The sequence below is a fragment of the Pogonomyrmex barbatus genome, unplaced genomic scaffold (genome assembly GCF_055798465.1).
Source record: "Pogonomyrmex barbatus isolate J1 unplaced genomic scaffold, ASM5579846v1 scaffold22, whole genome shotgun sequence".
Taxonomy (NCBI): Eukaryota; Metazoa; Arthropoda; class Insecta; order Hymenoptera; family Formicidae; genus Pogonomyrmex; species Pogonomyrmex barbatus.
In genome coordinates this window covers 1,193,840-1,215,421 of record NW_028297119.1, presented here as the reverse complement: position 1 = coordinate 1,215,421, position 21,582 = coordinate 1,193,840, and the positions used below count along the sequence as shown (strand labels likewise).

The following is a 21,582-nucleotide window of genomic DNA, read 5'->3' as shown; positions in this document are numbered from 1 at the left end:
AAAAAAAACGGCCGCATTTGAAGAAGAAGAAAGTGCTGTTCCATCAAGACAACGCACCTGCTCACATTTCGGCGGTCGTCATGGCCAAAATTCACGAACTGCACTTCGAATTGGTTGACCACCCACTGTATTCACCAGATCTGGTCCCCAGCGACTTTTTCCTGTTCCCTAAGCTTAAAGCTTAATTTTCATCGAACGAGGAGGTCATCGCATACGTAAATGCTTATTTTGCGGAGCAAAACGCCAACTACTATTTGGAGGGGTTAAAGAGACTAGAGTATCGATGGGAAAAGTATATCAACTTAAAAGGAGATTATGTTGAAAAATAACGTCATCTTCATGTTAAGGCTCAAAACTTTTCAGACTACCCTCGTATATGGCTGGTTATTTTCCAATTCTCTTGTGGCGGTCACTGCCTCGCGAACGCACCATCGACGCACCGTCGCGCGCAATCCTGCGCAGGATGGTGGTTCGCGCGCCCGCCACTAGATGGCGAATCGACAAATCACTTTCTCGTGTCTGAAACGCTACAACGAAGCTATATAAGAGCGGCACTCGGCGTCGCTCTTCGCCTCAGTCGCCTCGAACCAGGTATTGGTAAGAGCTGCACTGCGACGCCCTCCGAGTTCTGGAGGCCAGTCCTGACCTCATTGCTCACCATACGGCAGTTTTTCCTGCTGGCAATTACCGACCTACATTCGGTCGTACTCCCCGCGGCAGTTAACGCCGCGGATACTCTTCCGGGCTTACGTCTGACGGCCGTGAACGCCGCCAAACCGGCCATATCTCTGACGGCCGTGAACGCCGCCAAACCGGCCATATCTCTGACGGCCGTGAACGCCGCCAGGTCCTTCCGGCTCTACCTCTGACGGCCGTGAACGCCGCCATCCTCCCAGCCTTGTCTCTGACGGTCGTGAACGCCGCCATATCCCTCTCTCCTACGGACGTGTTCCTGTCAGCTGTGAACACCACAGCCACATCACGTCCAGGAAGGTCTCTCGCGGCCAGCGACGCCGCTTAATCCGCCCGTGTCCGGACGACCTGCTTTAGGCCGCAGTCGCAGCACGCCGATCTCCATCAGCTCGGGGAGCCGCGGCGCAACAGGCGGACCTCCGCCGGCGTACCTCATCTCCAGGGGTCGCTCATGACGAGTCGTCATCCCCGGCGCGATCGACGCTGCCCACCATCCAGGAGGCGCCAACACCACAACGCTCGTCGCCGTTGACTGCGCGGCTACCCACGCCGCTACCGGGACACACATCTCCCTCACCGTGCACCGACCAAGAGGGGCGAGTCACCGAACGACGAGCCAGGCGCTCAACCGGTCGCTGCAGGCAACAAGGCTCCTAGACCTGCTCGGCTTCCTCCTCCGAGGACAGCCTGCCTCGGCCGCCGACTCCGCCCGCAGAAGACGCGTCGAGTCCCTCGACTTTCTCAAGCGCTACTGCACCAGAGCGACCACCGACTCCTGGCCGTTCCTTGGAATTCGGCACGCAACCGGATAGGCCGTAGCAACTCTGCGCCATCGAGCTCGGCCACGTGCAGCATCGGCCGCCGCGCCGTGACACTCGCCGGTTTTTTACCGAAGCCGCCACGCAGACCACGGGATTGCCACCGGCACAAATCAAGCCTCCAACGCTCACCCCCGGCCGCGCCGAGGAGGAGCCGGGGCTCGTGAGAGACGTAGAGAGCGGCTGCAGGAGCTTACGCGTGCACGCGCAGAGACAGACGCGACCGACTCGCCTACACGCTTTTCCCGTGGGAGCCAGACAAAGTCCCGCCTATGTAACATTTTTGTTTCCTTGCATTTTTTACGAATATAATGGCTTTTATTTAACTTAGCATTCCTTGATTGTTAGCGTGCATGCAACCTTCACATATCCTTCAGCTTGCGCTCCTATTATCCAATGCATAGCGATACTTGGCTGCTACTCTTCCGCATTGCTTGGTGTTGACACACCGTTGGTCCGCCACATCGCTGGTCGAGGACGGATACTCCCCACGGACCGAGAACCAGCTTTCATAGCCGATTGGGAGCGACGCAGTGCAGCAGGCCACACTCACGCTCGAGACGCGACACACACACGCAATCGCCATCCACGCCACCAAGTGTCACACCACACCATAAATTCGCGACAATAAACTGGCGACCCATCACCTCGCCACCATACTCTCCTCTCTTCCATTAGCAATTGTTGCAAATATTGTTCCCATTTGTCTGGTATTATTGGTGTTATAATCTTTTTTTCTTTTTTGTTCTCATGTTTTTCAACATTCACCAACTTTCTGTGCTTCGTCATCCTCCCAAATATGTATTAATCCTCCTACGGTTCCTTTCGCATGCTTCTTCTTCCCATTTTTCTTCTGGTTGATCTTTCTGCGTACTTTTGCTTGGATCTCTTTGTATCTTATAATTCTAATTTATGTTTATAATATTTAATTTATGTTTTGTACTGTTGGAAGCGAGATATCGCTGATACTTTCTTCTTTTGTCCTCTATCTCCCGTTCTATGTTTTCGTCCCACCAATATGGTTTCCGTCGATTTATGTTGTCGTCATACTTTCTTAGGATTTCGAGAACTGCGCTATGTATACATTCCTTTATATGATTATAGTGTTTCCTCTGTATTATCAAAATTTGTATCCTTTAGCCTTTGGTCTAGCCTGGACTTGTACAGCCTCTTTGTACTCTCATCTTCTAAACTTCGTAGGTTGTATTCTTTTGTTCTAGTTTTTCTTCTTGTTCTTCCTTTTTCATCTTTCCTTTTTCTTCCGAGGAATAAGTAATATTTTTGCTAAGGAGGTAGTGGTCACTCCCACAGGTCGCTCTTCTGCAAACTCTTACGTCCTGGAACTTTATATTGGTTCCTTATTTTGAGATTACATAGTCAATAATTGATTTCAATCCTCCAGTTTCTTGTCTCCACGTATATTTGTGTATTTCGCAATTTGAAAGCATTCAGAATTTTCATGTTATTTTGTTCACTATTATTAATCTTTTTCCGTTGTTATTAACCATGTCTTCTCCATATCTATTTACAACTTTATCACTCTCCTTTTTCTCTGTTTTACTATTGAAATTCCCGAGTAAAATGAGCTTCCTTGATATTTCCGCTCTTAAGATCTCATTTATTTGTTGGAAAACTGCATCCTTTACACTAACCGGTTCATTGTCGCTAATAGCATGTAATCCTATAATCGTTATTTTATATTCGAAAATACACATATTGATCTTAATAATTATCTCAACAGGCTTTTTATATATTTTCTCCACCTTCTATATATCAAAACCGATATGCTTTTACCGGCTCTCGTTGTTTTTGACACCCCACTATATAAGTGGTCGTATGTTCCTAAGTTTTTTCCTTATCTTTTTCTTTTGGTTTTGTTTATAGCAGCCAGATCAATATTTAGTTCTTTCAATTCCGTTAGCACTTCGTTTATTTTCTTATTAGTACCTTGTACATTCCATGTGCCTAGATTCAAAGTCCGTTTCCGTTGCTTGATCCATGTCCGATTCTCCATCCTTATCCAAGACATAGCTTTGGGTTCTTTTTATGGTAATGGGTTGTTGGCTCATTGCCCAACCCTCCTCCTTTATCTGGGCTTGGGACCGGCACTCAACCTCTGAGCTCAGTCCACCCAAGGCCGAGAAGCGGAGTTATAAGATTAATTATAATGTAACAATAAGAATGTTCGAGGAGGTAGAACAGGCTTTAAGCTTATATAGAAGAACAAGAAGAGAATAAAAATGTAACAATATAATTATGTGTTTCATCTTTTAAAAGTGAAAACACGTATAAAAAATACGTGTCCCTTATTTTGATCTAAAGAACAACATATTACAAGCTCATTGAAATCGAAGAAGGACACTTCGGTCTGTTTCCTTGTAGTAGGAACCTATTGTCTGTGAAACAAACACGATAGACTACATGAGAAATTTTTGTAGCATAAATACATAAAATAAGGCAGGATTTAAATTAAGTTGTTTTAGAAGCGTCAGATTATAATTTACACAACTTGAAAAATATTTCAAATTTTATTAAAATCTTTTAGGATATTTCTGTGATATCAATCTTTCGAGAAATGTAAAAGACTCAGTTTGTCAAAAATGTTAGCGTTACCTCTTTAATACTTAGCACATATGTAGACTGATGTAAACACTCTCTCCTATGGGAGTTTGTCTATCTTTTATAATTTAAAGCAAATATCATAATTGTCTTTTCCAGGGTTGGGAAGTAATTCGTTACTTGAAGTTACTAACGAAGTTACAGTTAGAGTTAATTTTTTCAATAACTATAACTTAATTTCATTCCTTTTTTTCATTTATAACTGTAAGTTAACTTAATTACTTAACTTAATTTAATTTAATTAACTTAATTTTGTTCAGTAACTAATAACTAATTTAATAGTTATTTTCATCATTATTTTATATATTTCAAATTTATTTGTCATTTAGTGTTATTGTGTCATTCTATTCTTGTTTTATATTTAATGATAAAATGGCACAATGGCTACGTTCAGCAGAGAAAGTAATTTTGCAATTGTTGTAAAAATCTTTGATATGATAAATTTTTGTTAGTTTCTTCCTTAGTTTCTCATGGATTTAAATGTATAAACTAATCACATTTAAGAATCTTACACAGTTGCAAATCTATTTGAGTTGAACACAGCATTGACAGCCTGCTTCTCACACTTTTAGTTTATGTTCGAAAACATGAGTACCTCATCGTCAGTATTATTTTATCTTTGGGTTTCATTCCGAATGTTAAATAAGAATAAAATGATGCATAGGAGCACTCGGATGACGTTTCCGAATTTAGTCTTAATATGATTGGTTAGATGTAAAATAAGAATTAAATTCGACTATTATAATAAATTTAAAGTTTTAAGTCTCGCTTAATGTCATTGCAATCAATCTTTAGAAATATATTACAAGAAATATATTAAAAATAGAAAATTTTTATATTTAAAATAGCAATGGACAAAACATTACAAGAAGTAAACAGAGAAGTAACTAAAAAGTAACGACTCGTTACTTTTTGAGTAATTGTAACATGTTATTTTTTTAAAACATGTTATTTTTTAATCGGTAACTTGTAACAGTAACTAATTATTTTTTTAAAGAAAAGAACTATAACTGTAACTAGTTACTTTTATAAGGTAACTTTCCCTGGTCTTTCCTTTATTAACCAAATTCAAATTTAAGTTCATAGAAGAAATAAGTATCATGTCATGTAAAAATTATGTGATATATTTTTTTCAGTTGTGTTCATGAATATATGGACATCTACTCGGAAATACGATCAGAAAATACGACTAAGTTAATAGAGACGCCATTTGGTGGACGATTCTGCGGACCGATTCCACCTCGCAGACGAGTCTCTCTTTACCAAGGAATTGCACTAAGTTTCTTCACTGATAAAAATATTACTCTACCGAATATTTTCAGTGGTGTTTACAGATTTATCAATGCCTGTAAGTCTTAACTAGTATAATTTTTATCAATAACATACATACACGTACACACGCGCGCACGCATATGCACATACAAAGTGGTATATTTTAATCAATTCATTGGAATGTTTCATAATTTGTAAATTTATATTAAAATCGTTTTAGGCAAAGATTGTGAAGTATTATATCAATATAACATTGATTCATTTGCAGATGGTGCTATCATGGACTTTTTCATATTTTATTATTTTTTTTAAATATTAGTGTCATATATTTTTTGCTATGGATTCCTTTTGTTATTCTAGATATAAAAATATAAAAGATTTATGTATGGCTGTACGCTGTATAAGATATGTTATATCCACTAATAAGTAATATGTATAAATAATGTGTATATACTGGATGTTAAAATGTTATCTGAGAAGATATCCAATGTATGTCATTTATAGATCACTGCATATATAACATATATAGAATAAGTCACATCCACAGATATATATAAAATGTATATAAAATGCTATGTATATAGCTCTCTATATGTACACACACACACACACACACACACACACACACACACACACACACACACACACACACACACACACACACACACACACACACACACACACACACATACACACACACACACAAAACGGTTACACTTCGCGGGTCGGTGTGTTTTACGGGATAGCGTCAGTCGGGTTCTCAAGATTTCGGAGAAAAATAAAATATAGAAGCGTTCTAATCTGTACACTTATATAATTTTAACAACTCAAAACTATTTACAACTACTGAACTAGTGGTTAGAAACTTCGTTTTACTATTTACAACATGTACAGATTGTTTAACAGAAATTCAGTTTTGAAATCCTAGAATCGTGTACGCCGTTTTACGAAACAGCTCGCGGATTTCGGGAATCTTTACAATAGCTTTGACTCGCGACTCTTCCGCGAATTTGGCGCGGCGCGATAGTAGGCGCGCGGTGCGCGACGATGTGCGGGGTCTCGGAATGCGCAGTGTTAATCGCCGAACAGCTGATTACTTATCAAATCTGGTCTCGTTACCGTCTCTTTTCGGATGGATTTCTCGGACTGGAATCAGGACTTTGAAATTGTTGCGGTTTGGAGTCAGGAAGTTCCCTGTTCGGTCACCGACAGCGACGGAAATTTGCACGCAAGGGCCTGCTTCGGGGCCAAGCTAAAAAGCGCCTTAGTTTGAAAGAAAGCTTGTGTATTTCGGAGACGAGAACGACTAGTAGCTCCTGGTTCACTAGGAAGCGCTAAGTCGCTTTCTGGATCAGGATGGATATATCACCGAGATCAGCCCTGGAGTTATCTGCTGTCTCGCCAGTAGGCGAGATCATCCGCTGGAGTCGGTTAATATGCCCGAGTCGGCCGTAATTCGGGAAGAATCAAGTACAAATCGGCCAAACTCGGATTCTGGGCCGATTTCGCTGAAAATGATCTCGCCAGAAGATTCGCGAAATTCGTCGAACGGACTCGGCGATTTCGCGAAGGCGTTCGGTGGCGTAGTCGGTAGTGGGATCAGCGGCAGTGGGCCAACGCGCGGTCTATTATGTTTCACGTTCTCGTGAATTCGCTCTGTTCGAATTCAAACTATAGCGTCGGACGATTTATCCGATGGTGGGATCGCGGAGAATCAGTGTGGCGGTAGTTCAACGGATGGTTGATCGGGAACGGGAAAACAATTATAATTTACGCCGTTTTACAATTAAATCTACGGAGGGAGAGGTGATCCGGGCACGTCGTTACACATATACATAGAATATTCGGCAAATATACATGTATATTGCATGGATTATCAATGCATGGATGTACAATGCGGTGTAATGATTCGCAGAGTCATAGTAGCGTGTAACATTATCGACATCGAGTCGATAACAACGTGCGCGCAGATTTTATTATTTTATTATTATTTTATTATTATTTATTATTTTATATTATGGGTGGCACTTGGTGGTACCAGTTTATTGTCGCCTATTTGTGGTGGCGTATTGTTGGCTGTTGATGTGTAGCTGGATGTTGTGCTTGATGGATGACGATTGCGTGTGTGTGCCGCGTCTCGAGCGTCTCGAGCGAGAGTGTGGCTTGCTGCACTGCGTCGCCCGCAATCGGCTGTGAAAGCTGGTTCTCAGTCCGAGGGGAGTATCTGTCCTCGACCAGCTGTGTGGCGGACCAACGGTGCGAGTGTCAGCACCAAGCAAAGCGGAAGGTTTAGCAGCCAAATATCGCTATGCGTTGAATAATAGGAGCGCAAGCTGAAGGATATGTGAAGGTTGCATGCACGCTAATAATCAAGGAACGCTGAGTTAATTAAAAGCCATTATATTCTTGTAAACGCAAAGGAAAGTATTACAAAGGCAGGCGGGACTTGGTTTGGATCCAGTGAGAGAAACGTGTGGGCGACTCGGTCGCATCTATCTCTGCGCGTGCGCGCGCAAGTTTCTGTAGCTGCTCCCTGCGCCTCTCACAAGCCCCGGTTCCTCCTCGGCGCGGCCGGGGGGTGAGCGTTGGAGGCTTGACCTGGGCTGGTGGCAGTCCCGCGGTCTGCGTGGCGGTTTCGGTGTAGAAGCGGCGAGTGTCACGGCGCGGCGGCCGATGCTGCACGTGGCCGAGCTCGATGGTGCAGAGTTGCCACGGCCTATCCTGTTGCACGCCGAGTTCCAAGGAGCGGCCAGGAGTCGATGGTCGCTCGAATGCTGTTGCTCTCGAGGAAGTTGAGGGACTCGATGCGTCCCCTGCGGGCGGAGTCGATGGCCGGGGCAGGCTGTCCTCGGAGGAGGAAGCCGAGTCGAACAGGTCCAGGAGTCGTTGCTTGCAGCGACCGGTTGGGCGCCTGGCTCGTCGTCCGGCGATTCATCCCTCCTCGTCGGTGCACGGCGAGGGAGCTGTGTCCCCAGGTCGCGGCGTGGATGGCCGCGCGGTCGGCGGCGATGAGCGTTGTGCCGGTGACTTCTGGATGGTGGGCAGCGTCGATCGTCCCGGGGATGACGAGTCGTCGTGAGCGGCCTCTAGAGAGGAGGCACGCCGGCGGAGGTCCGCCTGTTGCGCAGCGGCTCCCCGAGTTGATGGAGATCGGCGTGCTGAGACTGCGGCCTGGAGCAGGTCGCCCGGACACGGGCGAATTGGGCGGCGTCGCTGGCTGCAAGAGACCTTCCTGGACGTGATGTGGCTGTGGCCTTCACTGCCGATCGGAACACGTCTGTAGGAGAGAGGCGAGATGGATATGGCGTTCACGGCCGTCAGAGGTAAGGCCGGAAGGATATTCGCGGCGTTAACTGCCACGGGGAGTACGACCGAATGTTGGTCGGTGATTTCCAGCAGGCAAAAACTGCCGTATGATGAGCAATGAGGCCAGGGCTGGCCTCCAGAGCTCGGAGGGCGTGGCAGTGCAGCTCGTACTAGTAACTGGTTCGAGGCGACTGAGGCGAAGAGCGATGCCGAGTGCCGCTCTTATATAGCTCCGCTGTAGCGTTTCAGACACGAGAAAGTGGTTTGTCGATTCGCCATCTAGTGGCGGGCGCGCGAATCACCATGTTGCGCGGGACTGCGCGCGACGGTGTGTCGATGGTGCGTTCGCGAGGCAGTGACCGCCACAATATCATCAATTAAATCATCAATTAAAAATAATAGGTAATTTTTTTTAGGATTCTATTTTTTCTTTCCTGTAAAATTTAAATATTTTTACCATTATTTATTTCTTGTTTAAAAATGAACGTGTAAAACTGTAAAATACAATATAATAAAAGTAAAAGTAATCATAAAATACATCTAAGTATGATCTAGTTATTTTATTTTTAATTTCAAATAAAGAATATTGCGTTAAATTTTATTATATGTTTTTTTTCATTGCGTATATAATTATATATATATATATATATATATATATATATATATATATATTTATAAATTATACATATATACTCCGTTGTATTATATTTATATATTGCTTTTCAGATTTAATTATATAATAAATTATAATTTATTACACGTAATATTTTAAGTTACATACTTATACAAGTATATATCTATAATATATAATATACATATATATAATATATACGTATATAATATACGTATATATAATATATAATTATAATATATATATTTTTTTAATTATATATACATATATTATATATTATAGATATTTACAAGTATAATGTAGAATAAATATATGTACGAGAAAGCGGAAAAGATAAAGATATCATTTATCATAAAAGATATACATCAACGTTGAAATACTTATAGTTTTTCAAAATTGTTCTTTATAATGAAATGGATAATAACATTATTGCTTGAATATTTCTTTGTTAAATAATTGATGGTTTAAAAAAAAATCATTTATATATTATTGAAAACAACTTAAATTAATCATTTTCGCATCTTTTTGACTAATTATTAATTGCAATTTTTTTTTGAAAAATGTTATGTATATTTTCAAATAATCTTTTCAGATATTTTTAAAGCTTTCTTAATTACATTTCATTTTGCGAAATATAATGTTATATTAAGATATAGATAAGACTATGCGTATTTTTACGTTCATAAAAGTTTACGTTCATTTTACGTTTCATAAAAGTTTGTTTTTCTTATTTCATTTTTAGATAAATGTGTAGATAGTGTACAGAAATAATTTATTGATTCGTTATTCTCATTGTTTTATTAGCAAAATTTTTGACAAGATAAAAGAATGCCGCGCGTTTTGATGTAACGCTTTGCGACAATCGCGACAATTTTCTCTGCTCTCTTTCTTTCTTGCATCTCTTACTAGCATGACAGAGGAATATCAACCTGGAAAACAAAATACATTCGTTAATATCGGTATTCATTTATTCTAACGTCTCTTCTGACTTTTTTTCTGACAATCAGTTGTTCTTATGCAACTATGGCTGAAATATTGGATATAATTCATCGTGGCCGCATTATTGGAATGTGGGAGTATGGAATAGGTGTGCGTGAAATTGCACGTCGTATTCCATGTGGTGAGACAAATGTGCGTAAATGGATTAAGCGATGGCAAGAGAAGGGAGCGGAAGAATTAAAAGATAAGCGGGCACACAATCGTAGTTCGCGATTGACGACTGCCGAAGAAGACGTAGCTTTAGTCAACTAGATAGATCTTGATCCCTTCCTTCCAGTATCTCATTCCGTAAATCAATTACGGGCGTTTACACAAGGCGAACGTGCATTGTTATAGTGCTGTACGAAAAATTTCTCTAATGAGAAAACATCGCGATGATCGTGTTGCTTTTGCGCTGCACCAGTTAAATACCGTAACACCTGAAGATTGGGACAAAACTGATGAGAAGGTATTTTGTTCGGCGCATGATCGACGATTACGAATGTGGAGACCCTAAGACCATCGTTTTAATCTGAAATATGTAACTCCTCACGAGCGAAGTGGGCGCATAATTTGTGCTATGTGAGGATGGATAAGTGCACATTATCCGGGAGAATTAGTTGAAATGTCGCTGCATATGGATGCCTTCGAATATATTGATATTCTAGAGAACGTGTTGCTCCCTAACGTTCGAAGAATATATACCGAAGAAAATATGTCGACATTTCGACTAGTTCAAGACAATAGTGCTGTCTATACCGCACATATAGTAAAAGATTGGTTTAACAACATCCAGAAATTGAAGTTCTCGATTGGCCAGTCAAATCCCCGGATCTCAATTTAATAGAAAATGTTTGGGCAATAATTGTAAATTCATGGGATTCTAGAAATGAGAGAACTAAAGAGCGTCTGGTTGCGTATGCGAGAAACAATTGCGTGGGAAAATTTAAAGTGTAAGCCTGAATTTTTCGCACATCTAAATAGTAATGAACAGGTTGCAGCAAGTAGTTGCACAAGAAGGTACTGGACTAGGTATTGAGTCCTAGTATCATTTAAACAATTTTTTTCAGAATTATTAAATGGTTTTTTTCAGAACCACTAAATTGTTTGACAAAGAAACACACTCAGCACAATTACACATAATTTTATTATAGACAAAAAGAAAAATTCTGAAAAACTAATTTTAACATTAAATGATCTATCTCTTTCCTCCTCATATTCATTTATTCTACGTAATATTAATTTATTCTACATAACTGTAAGTATATATTTATATAATATATAATTTCTAATGTAACATATAATAAATTATAAATTTATGTAGTTAGATCTGAAAAGCGATATATAACGGAGATATAATTTATGTATGGATATGTGTATAGTTGTATACATAATGAAAAAAAATAATAATAAAATTCAACGCAATATCTTTATTTAAAATTGAAAATAAAATAACTAGATCATATTTAGATGTATTTTATGATTACTTTTACTTTTATTTTATTATATTGTATTTTATGGCTTTACACGTTTATTTTTAAACAAGAAATAAATAATGATAAAAATATTTAAATTTTACAGGAAAGAAAAAAAATAGAATTCTAAAAAAAAGATTACCCATTATTTTTATAATTGATGATATTCTAATAAAATCTGCGCGCACGCGACTATTGACTCGATGTCGGTAATGTTACGCGCTACTATGATCCCACGAATCATTGCACTGCATTGTACAATGCACGCATACAGCGTATTGCATTCGCACATATTTACGATATCTAATGTATGTCGTTTATGTATGCCTGTATGTACAGGGTGTTGCATCAATATATTAGGCAGTACGTCGGATTGCGTGACAAATTTTGCAGGGGCAGGCGCGGTTCAATAGGTAATGACAACATATACATATACATCTTATCAAACGAATGGATCGCGCGCCTTTATATCAATAAAATTTACATTGTCCCAATTATGACTTGGATAATAATTGCTGCGATTATTATAAGAGAAGTCGAAACGACAATTAAAAATGAAAAATTGAATTTTAAGTGGTGTATGATATGACTGAAGTTAATATGATTGAATTCAAAGTAAACGTGATGAAAAAAACAAACATGACTACAAATTTTTTTCATCTATTTATTTTTCGTATTCGCGTTATATGTTTAAATAGAATTTTCAGATTCAGAAGAAATGAAAGAAAAAGAATATGTTTATTGCAACTCGGTATTGTATTCCACTTTTGAATTAGTTCTTGAAAGAAATCGAGTCGATCTGAAACACAGCGTAGAGTAATTGTAATGTATTCGATGATGGTCGATGAGTGCTACGAAAAATACAGTCAATATAAAAAATTACAGCAAAATTAATTCAATATTTAATCTTTAATTTCGATTGAATTTATTTGATCTGAGACTCAGTCACAAAATGTTTTTTGACAAGACAAATCTTGGACAAATAGCTTTTGCGTATTGTGTCTTTTGAAAGTTCTATCAAACTTTATTGATATAAAGGCGATCCATCCGCTCGATAAGTTATGATGGTACATGTATATGCTGTCATTATCTATTGAACCGCGCCTGCTCCTGCAAAATCTGTCACGCAACCCGCAACATACTGCCTAATATGTTGATGCAACACCCTGTACATATGATATGTCGTATCCATTGGTATATAGTATACATATTGGAGGTCAAAATGTTATCTGGAAGTATGTAATAAAACATATTCCATAAACTATTAACTTCTTGATATTTGTATCTCTTACCCCTGTGAAGTTAGCCCTTCATTATTCAAAAAATTAATTTTTTCTTAGAGTTCTGCATAGATTTCCGATAGTTCTAGAGTTCTTGATAATTTTATGAAATAATTTTGGCTATTAAAGGCGTGAAAATGCGATTTGAAATGGGAGGCATCATTTTCGAAAAAAATAATTTTTTTATTAGAGTTCTAGATAGATTTCTAGAGCTCTTGATATATTTCAGAAATAGTTCCGAGGAGGTTGTTTCTAACCCAGGAGCTCCGAGCGAGGTACAGGTGTACGAGGTAATTCGGAGACGCAGGGTAAATGAGAGGGAGGTAACTGGTAAGCACGGGGGAAGGGGGCATGTTTTGTCGATGGTTCTTTGGAATGTATTTTTGGGGAGAGAAAAGGGAGAGAGGTCTTTTTTTGTCTAGGAAGAGCTGCTAAAAAAGATGTTTTTTTTTTTTGTAGAAATTGATATATGTGTTAGGAAAAAAAAGCGTCGATACTCCGGCTGCTATGTACCTAAACAAATTGCGATTCGGAAGATTTATAATGATGTCCCGATTTAGAAAAAAATAGCATTGACGACTGTACGTGTCGCAGCATGTTAAGAGAAGCGCCAATAATCCGATTGCTATAAACAAATGTACATGTTGCGAGTTAATTTCGAACGATTTCGAAAAATCCGTTATTCAATGAAAATAATGTATCAGTCGATAAATGGATTCTTCTTCTCTCTTAATTTTTTCCTTGGTTTTTTTTTAATAATAAATACTGAAACATGCTCGTTCCTGTTTGGTCAAGTCCAAGTTTTCACGTAGGAGCCAAATAAATTTTGGCAGCGACACGGAACAGAAACTATAAAAAAATGAACTATAGAAAATGAAATGAATTCAGTAAGAAAAAAAAGAGACATATCCTTTTTTTTATTGATGTTACACCAATAAATAATAATATCCTCATAAATATATCATATCGAGTTTCTTATTCTTAACGGAAACTGTCCCCTCTTTTTTTTGTGAGAATCACATCGAAACATTGCCAAACACTCCCTAATTCGGAGCGGAAACTTAACTTGATCAACCCAGAATATTATTTTATTTTAAGATAGGAAATAGGTTTATTTTGATTAAAATCATATTTTTAAGCGTGAAAACGTTTTTTATTCACATTTTTGTTACATCTTTTTTTCATACATACTAAAAACTAAAGCTAATAGTTCGCAATCGACGAGTTGATGCCTATCAAAGATATCGCTATCGCGTATCACGTATGGTACCTCCTCGGGATTTGTTATAATAAACGCAATGTTGGAGAATCGCGTATACTTTTCATCGATCATATCAACGAGTCTGTCTAGTTGATTGAATGTTACATCAATTCGGCAAGATTAAATATACGGCGTAGCGTCGATTCGACCATCATAGTGCGTATGTTTGAAGAGTCAAGACGTACGAGTGTAACGTCGTTCATTATGCAAACTCGGACCTTTAACGGTCCGACGCTTATAAAATTGTCTTTGTAATTGTTTCGTAGCAATTTGTAGATATTCCATTGCTGCTCATGGAATCCTTTCCATGTTTTGAGAGACAGTATCAGCTCCTGTCCTCGATGCTCTCCTGAGGCGATCTCCACGTAGCTCGGTAGATCAACATTGATTCCAATTTCCAGAAACTTGAAGTCCGTAACCGTCAGGTTGTAATGTTTGCTCAGTAAGCGCAATGTTCCATCGAAATGCTGTGTAACAGAAATTAAGTACATAATATTGCATAATGTTACAAAAAGAAAAAAAAGATATCGAATTTACGCGTTACGTTCCTTCTTCGTTTCGCTACGGTGCTTCTTTCTTTGGTGGAGTACATTGCGTGTAATTCGTTCGTACAAACGAATGACGGAGGACTGATCGCACCAGCGTAAATTTTGACACGGCAGAGGGTTAATCCTCCCCCTTCCCCTCTTTTGAAAGATCGAGTGGACAAAAGATCCAATGACCTCGCTGAACGGTAATACTCTTGTGGCGGTCCCCCGCTCACACAACTAATACCTAGCAAAACATCCACGAAAAGCACCATGGCCCGCATGGCGCAGTGGTAGCGCGCCAAGTCTCATACACCTGAGGACCTAGGTTCGAATCCCACCGCGGCCAACATCTTTTTTCCGTCATCAAAATTCATCATATCGTGGACAACGCTCCTCCATCACCAACCGCCACCAAACTCTATTATGGTATTTCGTGAACAGGCGTGTTATAGTGACTAAGGAAAAGGCAAAAGATTGTTCAAGTACAATTGCAGATAGCATATCGGGAATGAGTTTACTGTTATAGTGATCATAAACAGAAAGAAAACAAAGGATCACGTCATTATCAAGTAAAATTTTTATTTCAAGAAAAAAAAATCTAATCAGCTATAAAAAAAATATGTAAAGTGCCATTTAAAAAAAGGAAATGTGAATAAAAAGTTTCACGCTTAAATCATAACGCAATTTCTTTGTCATCGATGAGTCGATCGAACGTTACATTGAAAATATGTATAGGATCATTGGAATATTAAATAATCATTAACATGGCGGGGGAAAGGAATAAAAGAAAACATTATATATATATATATATATATATATATATATATATATATATATATATATTATATATGTTTATTTAAGGTTATGTGCCCACCAATTGAACAATTTAAATACATTTTGTAACGCGCAATTAGTATAATGATATCCACATCGTATAGAATTATCAGCGTCTAAATTGTTCAAAGAATCTATGTCTTCGCATCCGGGATCTCAATGTACACGCGCTCTCGCTCATCGTCCAGAAGCAAGTTCCGCAATCATTTTCGTTTTTCATGTCCCTTGACATATATGACAGCATCGTCATCGTCGTCGTCGTCGTCATCTTCTTTCGTACCATGCACAGCTTTCGTAATCAAATTTTTAGCTTCGCTATATGGAACCGTTCCGTCGTTCCATCGCAGTCTATGGTGATGACGTATCACCCAGCGTGCGCGAAACTTGTCGGCACTTGCCAGGAAATGCCACGATATAGGGCTTGCGAAAATTCAGTGACAGAGAACAGTCCGTTCTTTGAAAGCAGCAAACTCTTAAAAAAACGATAAACTGTCATCCAACGAGGAAACCTTGCAGATCTACGAATGTTGGCACTGATATTGTTGTCGAGAAGAAGACTGTGGTCGATTTCGATGTATCGCAGATTTTATTGTCTCTCTATCTCATATACCAGTGATGTTCTTAAGTGATCTTGCGTACAACATTGGTCAACGGGTTGTACTGAATCACGCGATCGTATAATGAGACAGAACGTGATGGTATTCATACGTTCTTCTTAAGTCTCAAATTCCAATCTCACATCCATAGTTGCGCTCTTGACCGATTCGTTTTGTCGAACAATCGATGATTACGAATGGACCGTTACGTAGAAAAGACGTAATGGTAAGACTTGGCTCGAGATACTCGAATCCATAGTAACCCTTGCAGAAACGCGCGTACATTTCGTACAACACAGACCATCTGTTTTTTGAAATCTAGATTCATATCATCGTACGGATAACATTTTGAGTTCAGATAGAGTTTCACGTTGGTCAAGTTGCAGTTGCTGAATCGGCTCGTGTCTTCGGTCATGACGTTCTTTCGGCTTGTTTGCAGAACGAAGATAACGTATCGCGGCTTCTCGAACTAAGTAACAGTCTTGATAGCCCACGAATGCTTGGTTATACGCTGTAACAGCGGAAACTCCTACAGATCCCACGAGCGAAAAGCTATGCTCAAGTATCGTCCGCTCTTCAAAGTGCGCAGCATCAATAGTTTTGTTATCTCGCTCAATAACACATGCGGTATTCGCCATTGTATCTTAAATAAGTTGATCACGCGATTCAACGCCGAATTTCCGAATCAGGCAATTGTTGTCGTTACGCAATCGTATCAAGATCAACTCGTGACAAGCATTGATTACCACGCGTTTGTAATCCTCGCAGAATCCCAACAGTAGTACGTAGATAGGTACGCAAAAGTTAAAATATCCATCCGCGTTAATATGCGCATCTCAGCCGGCATTCCTCAGAATCACGTTTCTCTCGGATGACGTCGTTACGTAGTATTTGAGCGCGCTAGTTATGCCCATGTTTCTGTTACGATCAATCTTCACGCCATCGAGCTCGTATCGAGCTCGAATCTCATCGAATATGAATGTGACAAAATTATTTCCCATCATATCAGATCCGTCGACAACTCTGTTCTTCGTTAGTTTTCGACATATAGAAAGCTTTCGTACGACAATGTGTACAGATCTTGTTGCTGTATGGGTATTCTTATCTCATTGCTGTACCCCTGAACGTTGTATTGGCGAACGGGTGGTATGTATGAATCTCAATCTTGATGATGCAATCATTGAAGATTGGCCCGTCTTCGATGTTTAGGATGTCAGTCATCTCACAAGTTGCGCACCGCGAATTCTAAAGCTTGTAAAAATTTAACATTCGACGCGTTGAGTTTCTTCCTCTTCTTGATGCAGCCGATGAGCGAGTATTGTCGATCAATGTTTTCTTTGTAAAAGATATGTTATCTCTCTGCGCATGCTTCGCTTTGTTCAACACGAGCATCTCAAATATCGCGCTCGCGTTATCGCTGTCGCCATCGTACATGAAATCTGACGGTGACTTTCTTCTCCTCTGAAATCGAGCAATCATCCGTTCTGGTCAATGATGCGTATCGTTAACTCCGTAATGCTCCGTACGATGACTGGCAAATAAATGATCTGCATCGGCCTTTCCGATATCTTATATCCTGGCGGCATGCTCGACGAAAATTTGTATATTGTGCGCACACTTTTGTCGTTGCTGTACGCACCCGCGGTCACGTTGCACTCCACATGGATAATTCATTCATTATGTTAATTGATTCATGGATAATTCATTCATTATGTTAATCGTACGATTCATCTTCTTCGCGGTTGCAATACGCTTCAACGAGAAGCCAAGCAACGATCCAATGTTATTGGGCTTGTTAAAGTTTATTCTGTAATCGCATTTAATCTCGCACCTCATGTTGTAATTTGCGCGGAGCACTATCGGGTATTCCCCAATCTCGTCATCGCCGCGCGCGGTGTCACCGGCGTTACCATCGGAGGCTTACGGGAACGTCCGCGTGTCGCGTCGTGGATGTTCCCGTAAAATCTCACGTTTTAAAAATTCATTTATGGCCTGCAGTTCGTACGACCTCTCGAGAATCGTAATTTCTGCGTCGTCTTTGTCAAAATTTATTGTTCGAAGCATTTACATTCGGTATCGTGTGAGAAGTGTCCAGAATTGTTAGACCAAGCTCGTAGTCATCGCTCAAATCTATGGCTGGAAAGTAGTTTGCCGCGAGAACGCTGCTCTTCCCGCTCAGCGTCAGCGACATGATGGAAAAAGCGTTCAACGAATACTGAGACGTCGCGGCATTTTGTCGGACTTTATAAATTCACGCGCGTCGATCATTTGAAGAAACAACAGACACAGCTGTCCGCAGACGCTCTGATCGTACGTTTGATAAGACGTTCGATTATATTCTATCGTCGTAACACTGTCTACAAAATATCGTACCAGTTCCTTGGGCGGTCGAAAATTATCGAAACTGTCGAAATATATGACACGATCGTTTCTCTTTGCGTACGCTATCCAATGAGTGCCGGGACCCATCGTGTCCAGATTTATGATACCGCTTTCTTTTCGACGCGCGCCGCTAATCGATAATGCGTCACGCATGAAAACATCTTTGAAGTATGGTGTGCGCTTCGCCAGCTGGTCCAATTGTTGGTGGTTATACCCGTAGGTATTTTTATTGTCTCTTTGGCGTTTTTTTTCTTTTTTTTTTTTGTTATTACGTCTCGTCCGCCTTTGTACGGAACGAGATATAGTCCCCGTCCGTATTTGTACGGAGCGAGATACAGTCCCAGTCCGCGCGTTTCCATGGCGCGATTGTGACGTTGTAGTTCTTCGAGCTGATGTTGCACGGCTTTCTTGTCGTTTACCGCTTTCGCCATGTCTATCGGTGAGATCGTTGCTCTGAGAATACGCAATGTCGTATTCATGGCACGCCGCGTCCAATGGATTTAGGAAGCGTCCCGTTTGACCACAGTCACTCACAGCGACTGGTGTCTTTCCTCTGTTCAAACGCTATGAGTAGCTGGTGATCAATTGAAAGGTGGTCAAACTGATTCCACCCGTGGATTTATGTCCGTTTCACCTTTGGCTAATCGCTTTTTCAGTCGAGTACCCGGACCACAAAACTGATAGCCGGGAATATGTAACTCGAAAGGAAGCGCGTTATTTATCGCTCGATTGAGCAGACCTCCATTGCAGCCTTCGTTCGACGTTGCTGCTGACATATGTTACAATCCTTTATCTTCGGTGCGAGACCGTCTATGTGCGTGCGTTGCCACGATTGGTTATAATGCTCGACGCAGCGATAGGTTCGAACCTCCAAATCCGTCTTTATATGCTCCGGAAGCTTGTGTGGTCGATACAGTCGCCACGTGCGTAATAATATGATCTCCAGTATATATTGCAACTATTCAACGTGCGTCCCAAATATCGAATAGATGCGGTAGCGCGAGATACATTTTTGGTACTGAGCGAATCGCGGTTTCGCGCGCCTATAAATAGGCATTCAATCGAAACCTAGATAACGCGGTGTGAATATGAAATTCGTGCGACACCCGCAGACGATACGCGTCGTGAACTACGACGAAAAAGCGCGAATGATGGGGGACATCGCGACGAAGCGCAAGCATGGTGAAATGCTACCGAGTACTATACACGCGATTATTTGCGGTCCGTCGAATTGCGGTAAAACCAACGTTCTCATAAGTTTGCTTGAGAGTCTGCACGTGTACGTTTCGAGAACATGTATGTGTACTCAAAGTCATTGCAACAAACAAAATATCGATATCTCGAAGCTTTGTTGGCATCGGTCGACGAAATCGGTTATTTTACGTTTTCCAACAACAGTGATGTCATTCCACCGAGCGAGACATATCCCAATTCGACGACTTTGTCTTCGACGACATTGCATGTGATAAGTAAGATGTGGGGAGAGAGTACTTCTCGATGGATCGCCACTCGAACGTCGACTGTTTCTATCTCTGTCAGACGTATGCGAAGATACCTAAATTAAAGATCTGATATGCGATAATATGAACTTGCTGATTCTATTTAAACAGGAGGATTCTATTTAAACACAAACTTGAAATATATACATATTTACAATCATGTGAATACTGACATGTCATACGATGAATTCTGTGCGTTATGCCGCGATTGTTGGCGGCGCGAGTACGGATTCCTGGTGATAGACAAGGACAATCCGCTTGTCAATGAGTAGTACGGAAAAGAATTTAACACGTTCGTGGTACCATAATGTGATTAGTCGATGTCGATACGTCAACTCGCGCTTTGAAAACTGAAATTGAGAACTAAAATAGATGAAGATGTAGCGTTGGAGAGACGCTTCAAGCCCCTCGTCGAACCTCTAAAACAGATTGTCGAAAACACCGAGGAAACACATCCAATTAAAAAAGAAGTCAATGTTACAAAGGATATCAGTATTAAGGAAAAAAAAAGAAACGTGAAGACAACGATTACGACGATGACGGTACTACTACTAACAGAGATTCGTATTGGACGGATGTTGCATGGTTGAAATTATCGCCGCAACCTAAAAAGCATACAAAACAATTGAACGTCAGATTCATTCACGTTCGATTCTACATCAATAGAACCATCGAAAGAACTATCGAAAGAACTATCTAAAGAACCACCGAAAATATCGCTGTTCGTGCGAAATGAAGATATTTTTGAAACAAAAGTTAGTGAACCGTCATTCGAAACAACCATCAAACAGAGTCTGCAAACGCATGGAAGTCGTGAGACGCTTCATGGTCAGTTAGGACCATTGGAATGAAAGTACGTAGGCCTTTTTCTCGGTGACATAGATAAAGCGATCGATAATGTGTACGGTACCTATTTCGATACAAATAGTACAATGTTCGATGACAAAAAGTTTGACGTTGACAAAAATGACTTCATAATCATAGACAACACCAGGATTGGTACACCAGGATTATATGAATTGATCTTCAAGAGACTTCCCGATGAGACTATATTTACCGAAGATGACAAACAAACGTATAAAAGTATACTATTAACAACGAATGCTTATAGACGTAGTCACAGCGCCATAATCCCATCATGGGCAACAAGGAATACAAGTAACATCATTGCTCTGCTCGTATTTACATAGTAATAAAAGAAGTAGTAAAAAGGGTGCAGGCATGGGTAATATACCATCCACCATGAAGTTAAATGATAATAAGATTACGTGCATTGGGACGATCCCAACGAATTCTGATTGCTCGACGCTTCGCACCGAACTGGTCACAATGTTCACGAGATGCTGTCAATCATCGAGGAATTATTATAAATTATTATGGCATTATTATAAATTAAATCGTGTATCGA

General features: G+C 40.3%; 1 protein-coding gene across 11 annotated transcripts in view; it reads left to right on the top strand.

Annotated features, from left to right (window-relative positions):
* Positions 1-21,582, top strand: part of LOC105427296 (chromatin assembly factor 1, p105 subunit) — a 798,730-nt gene that overhangs the window by 230,695 nt on the left and 546,453 nt on the right. For all 11 annotated transcript variants that reach the window (XM_089078296.1, XM_089078305.1, XM_089078301.1 and 8 more), the window contains one exon: positions 5,267-5,478. In XM_089078296.1, coding sequence (XP_088934422.1) covers positions 5,283-5,478 — 196 coding nt within the window. In that variant the 5' untranslated portion in view covers positions 5,267-5,282. The remainder of the gene's footprint in view (positions 1-5,266; positions 5,479-21,582) is intronic.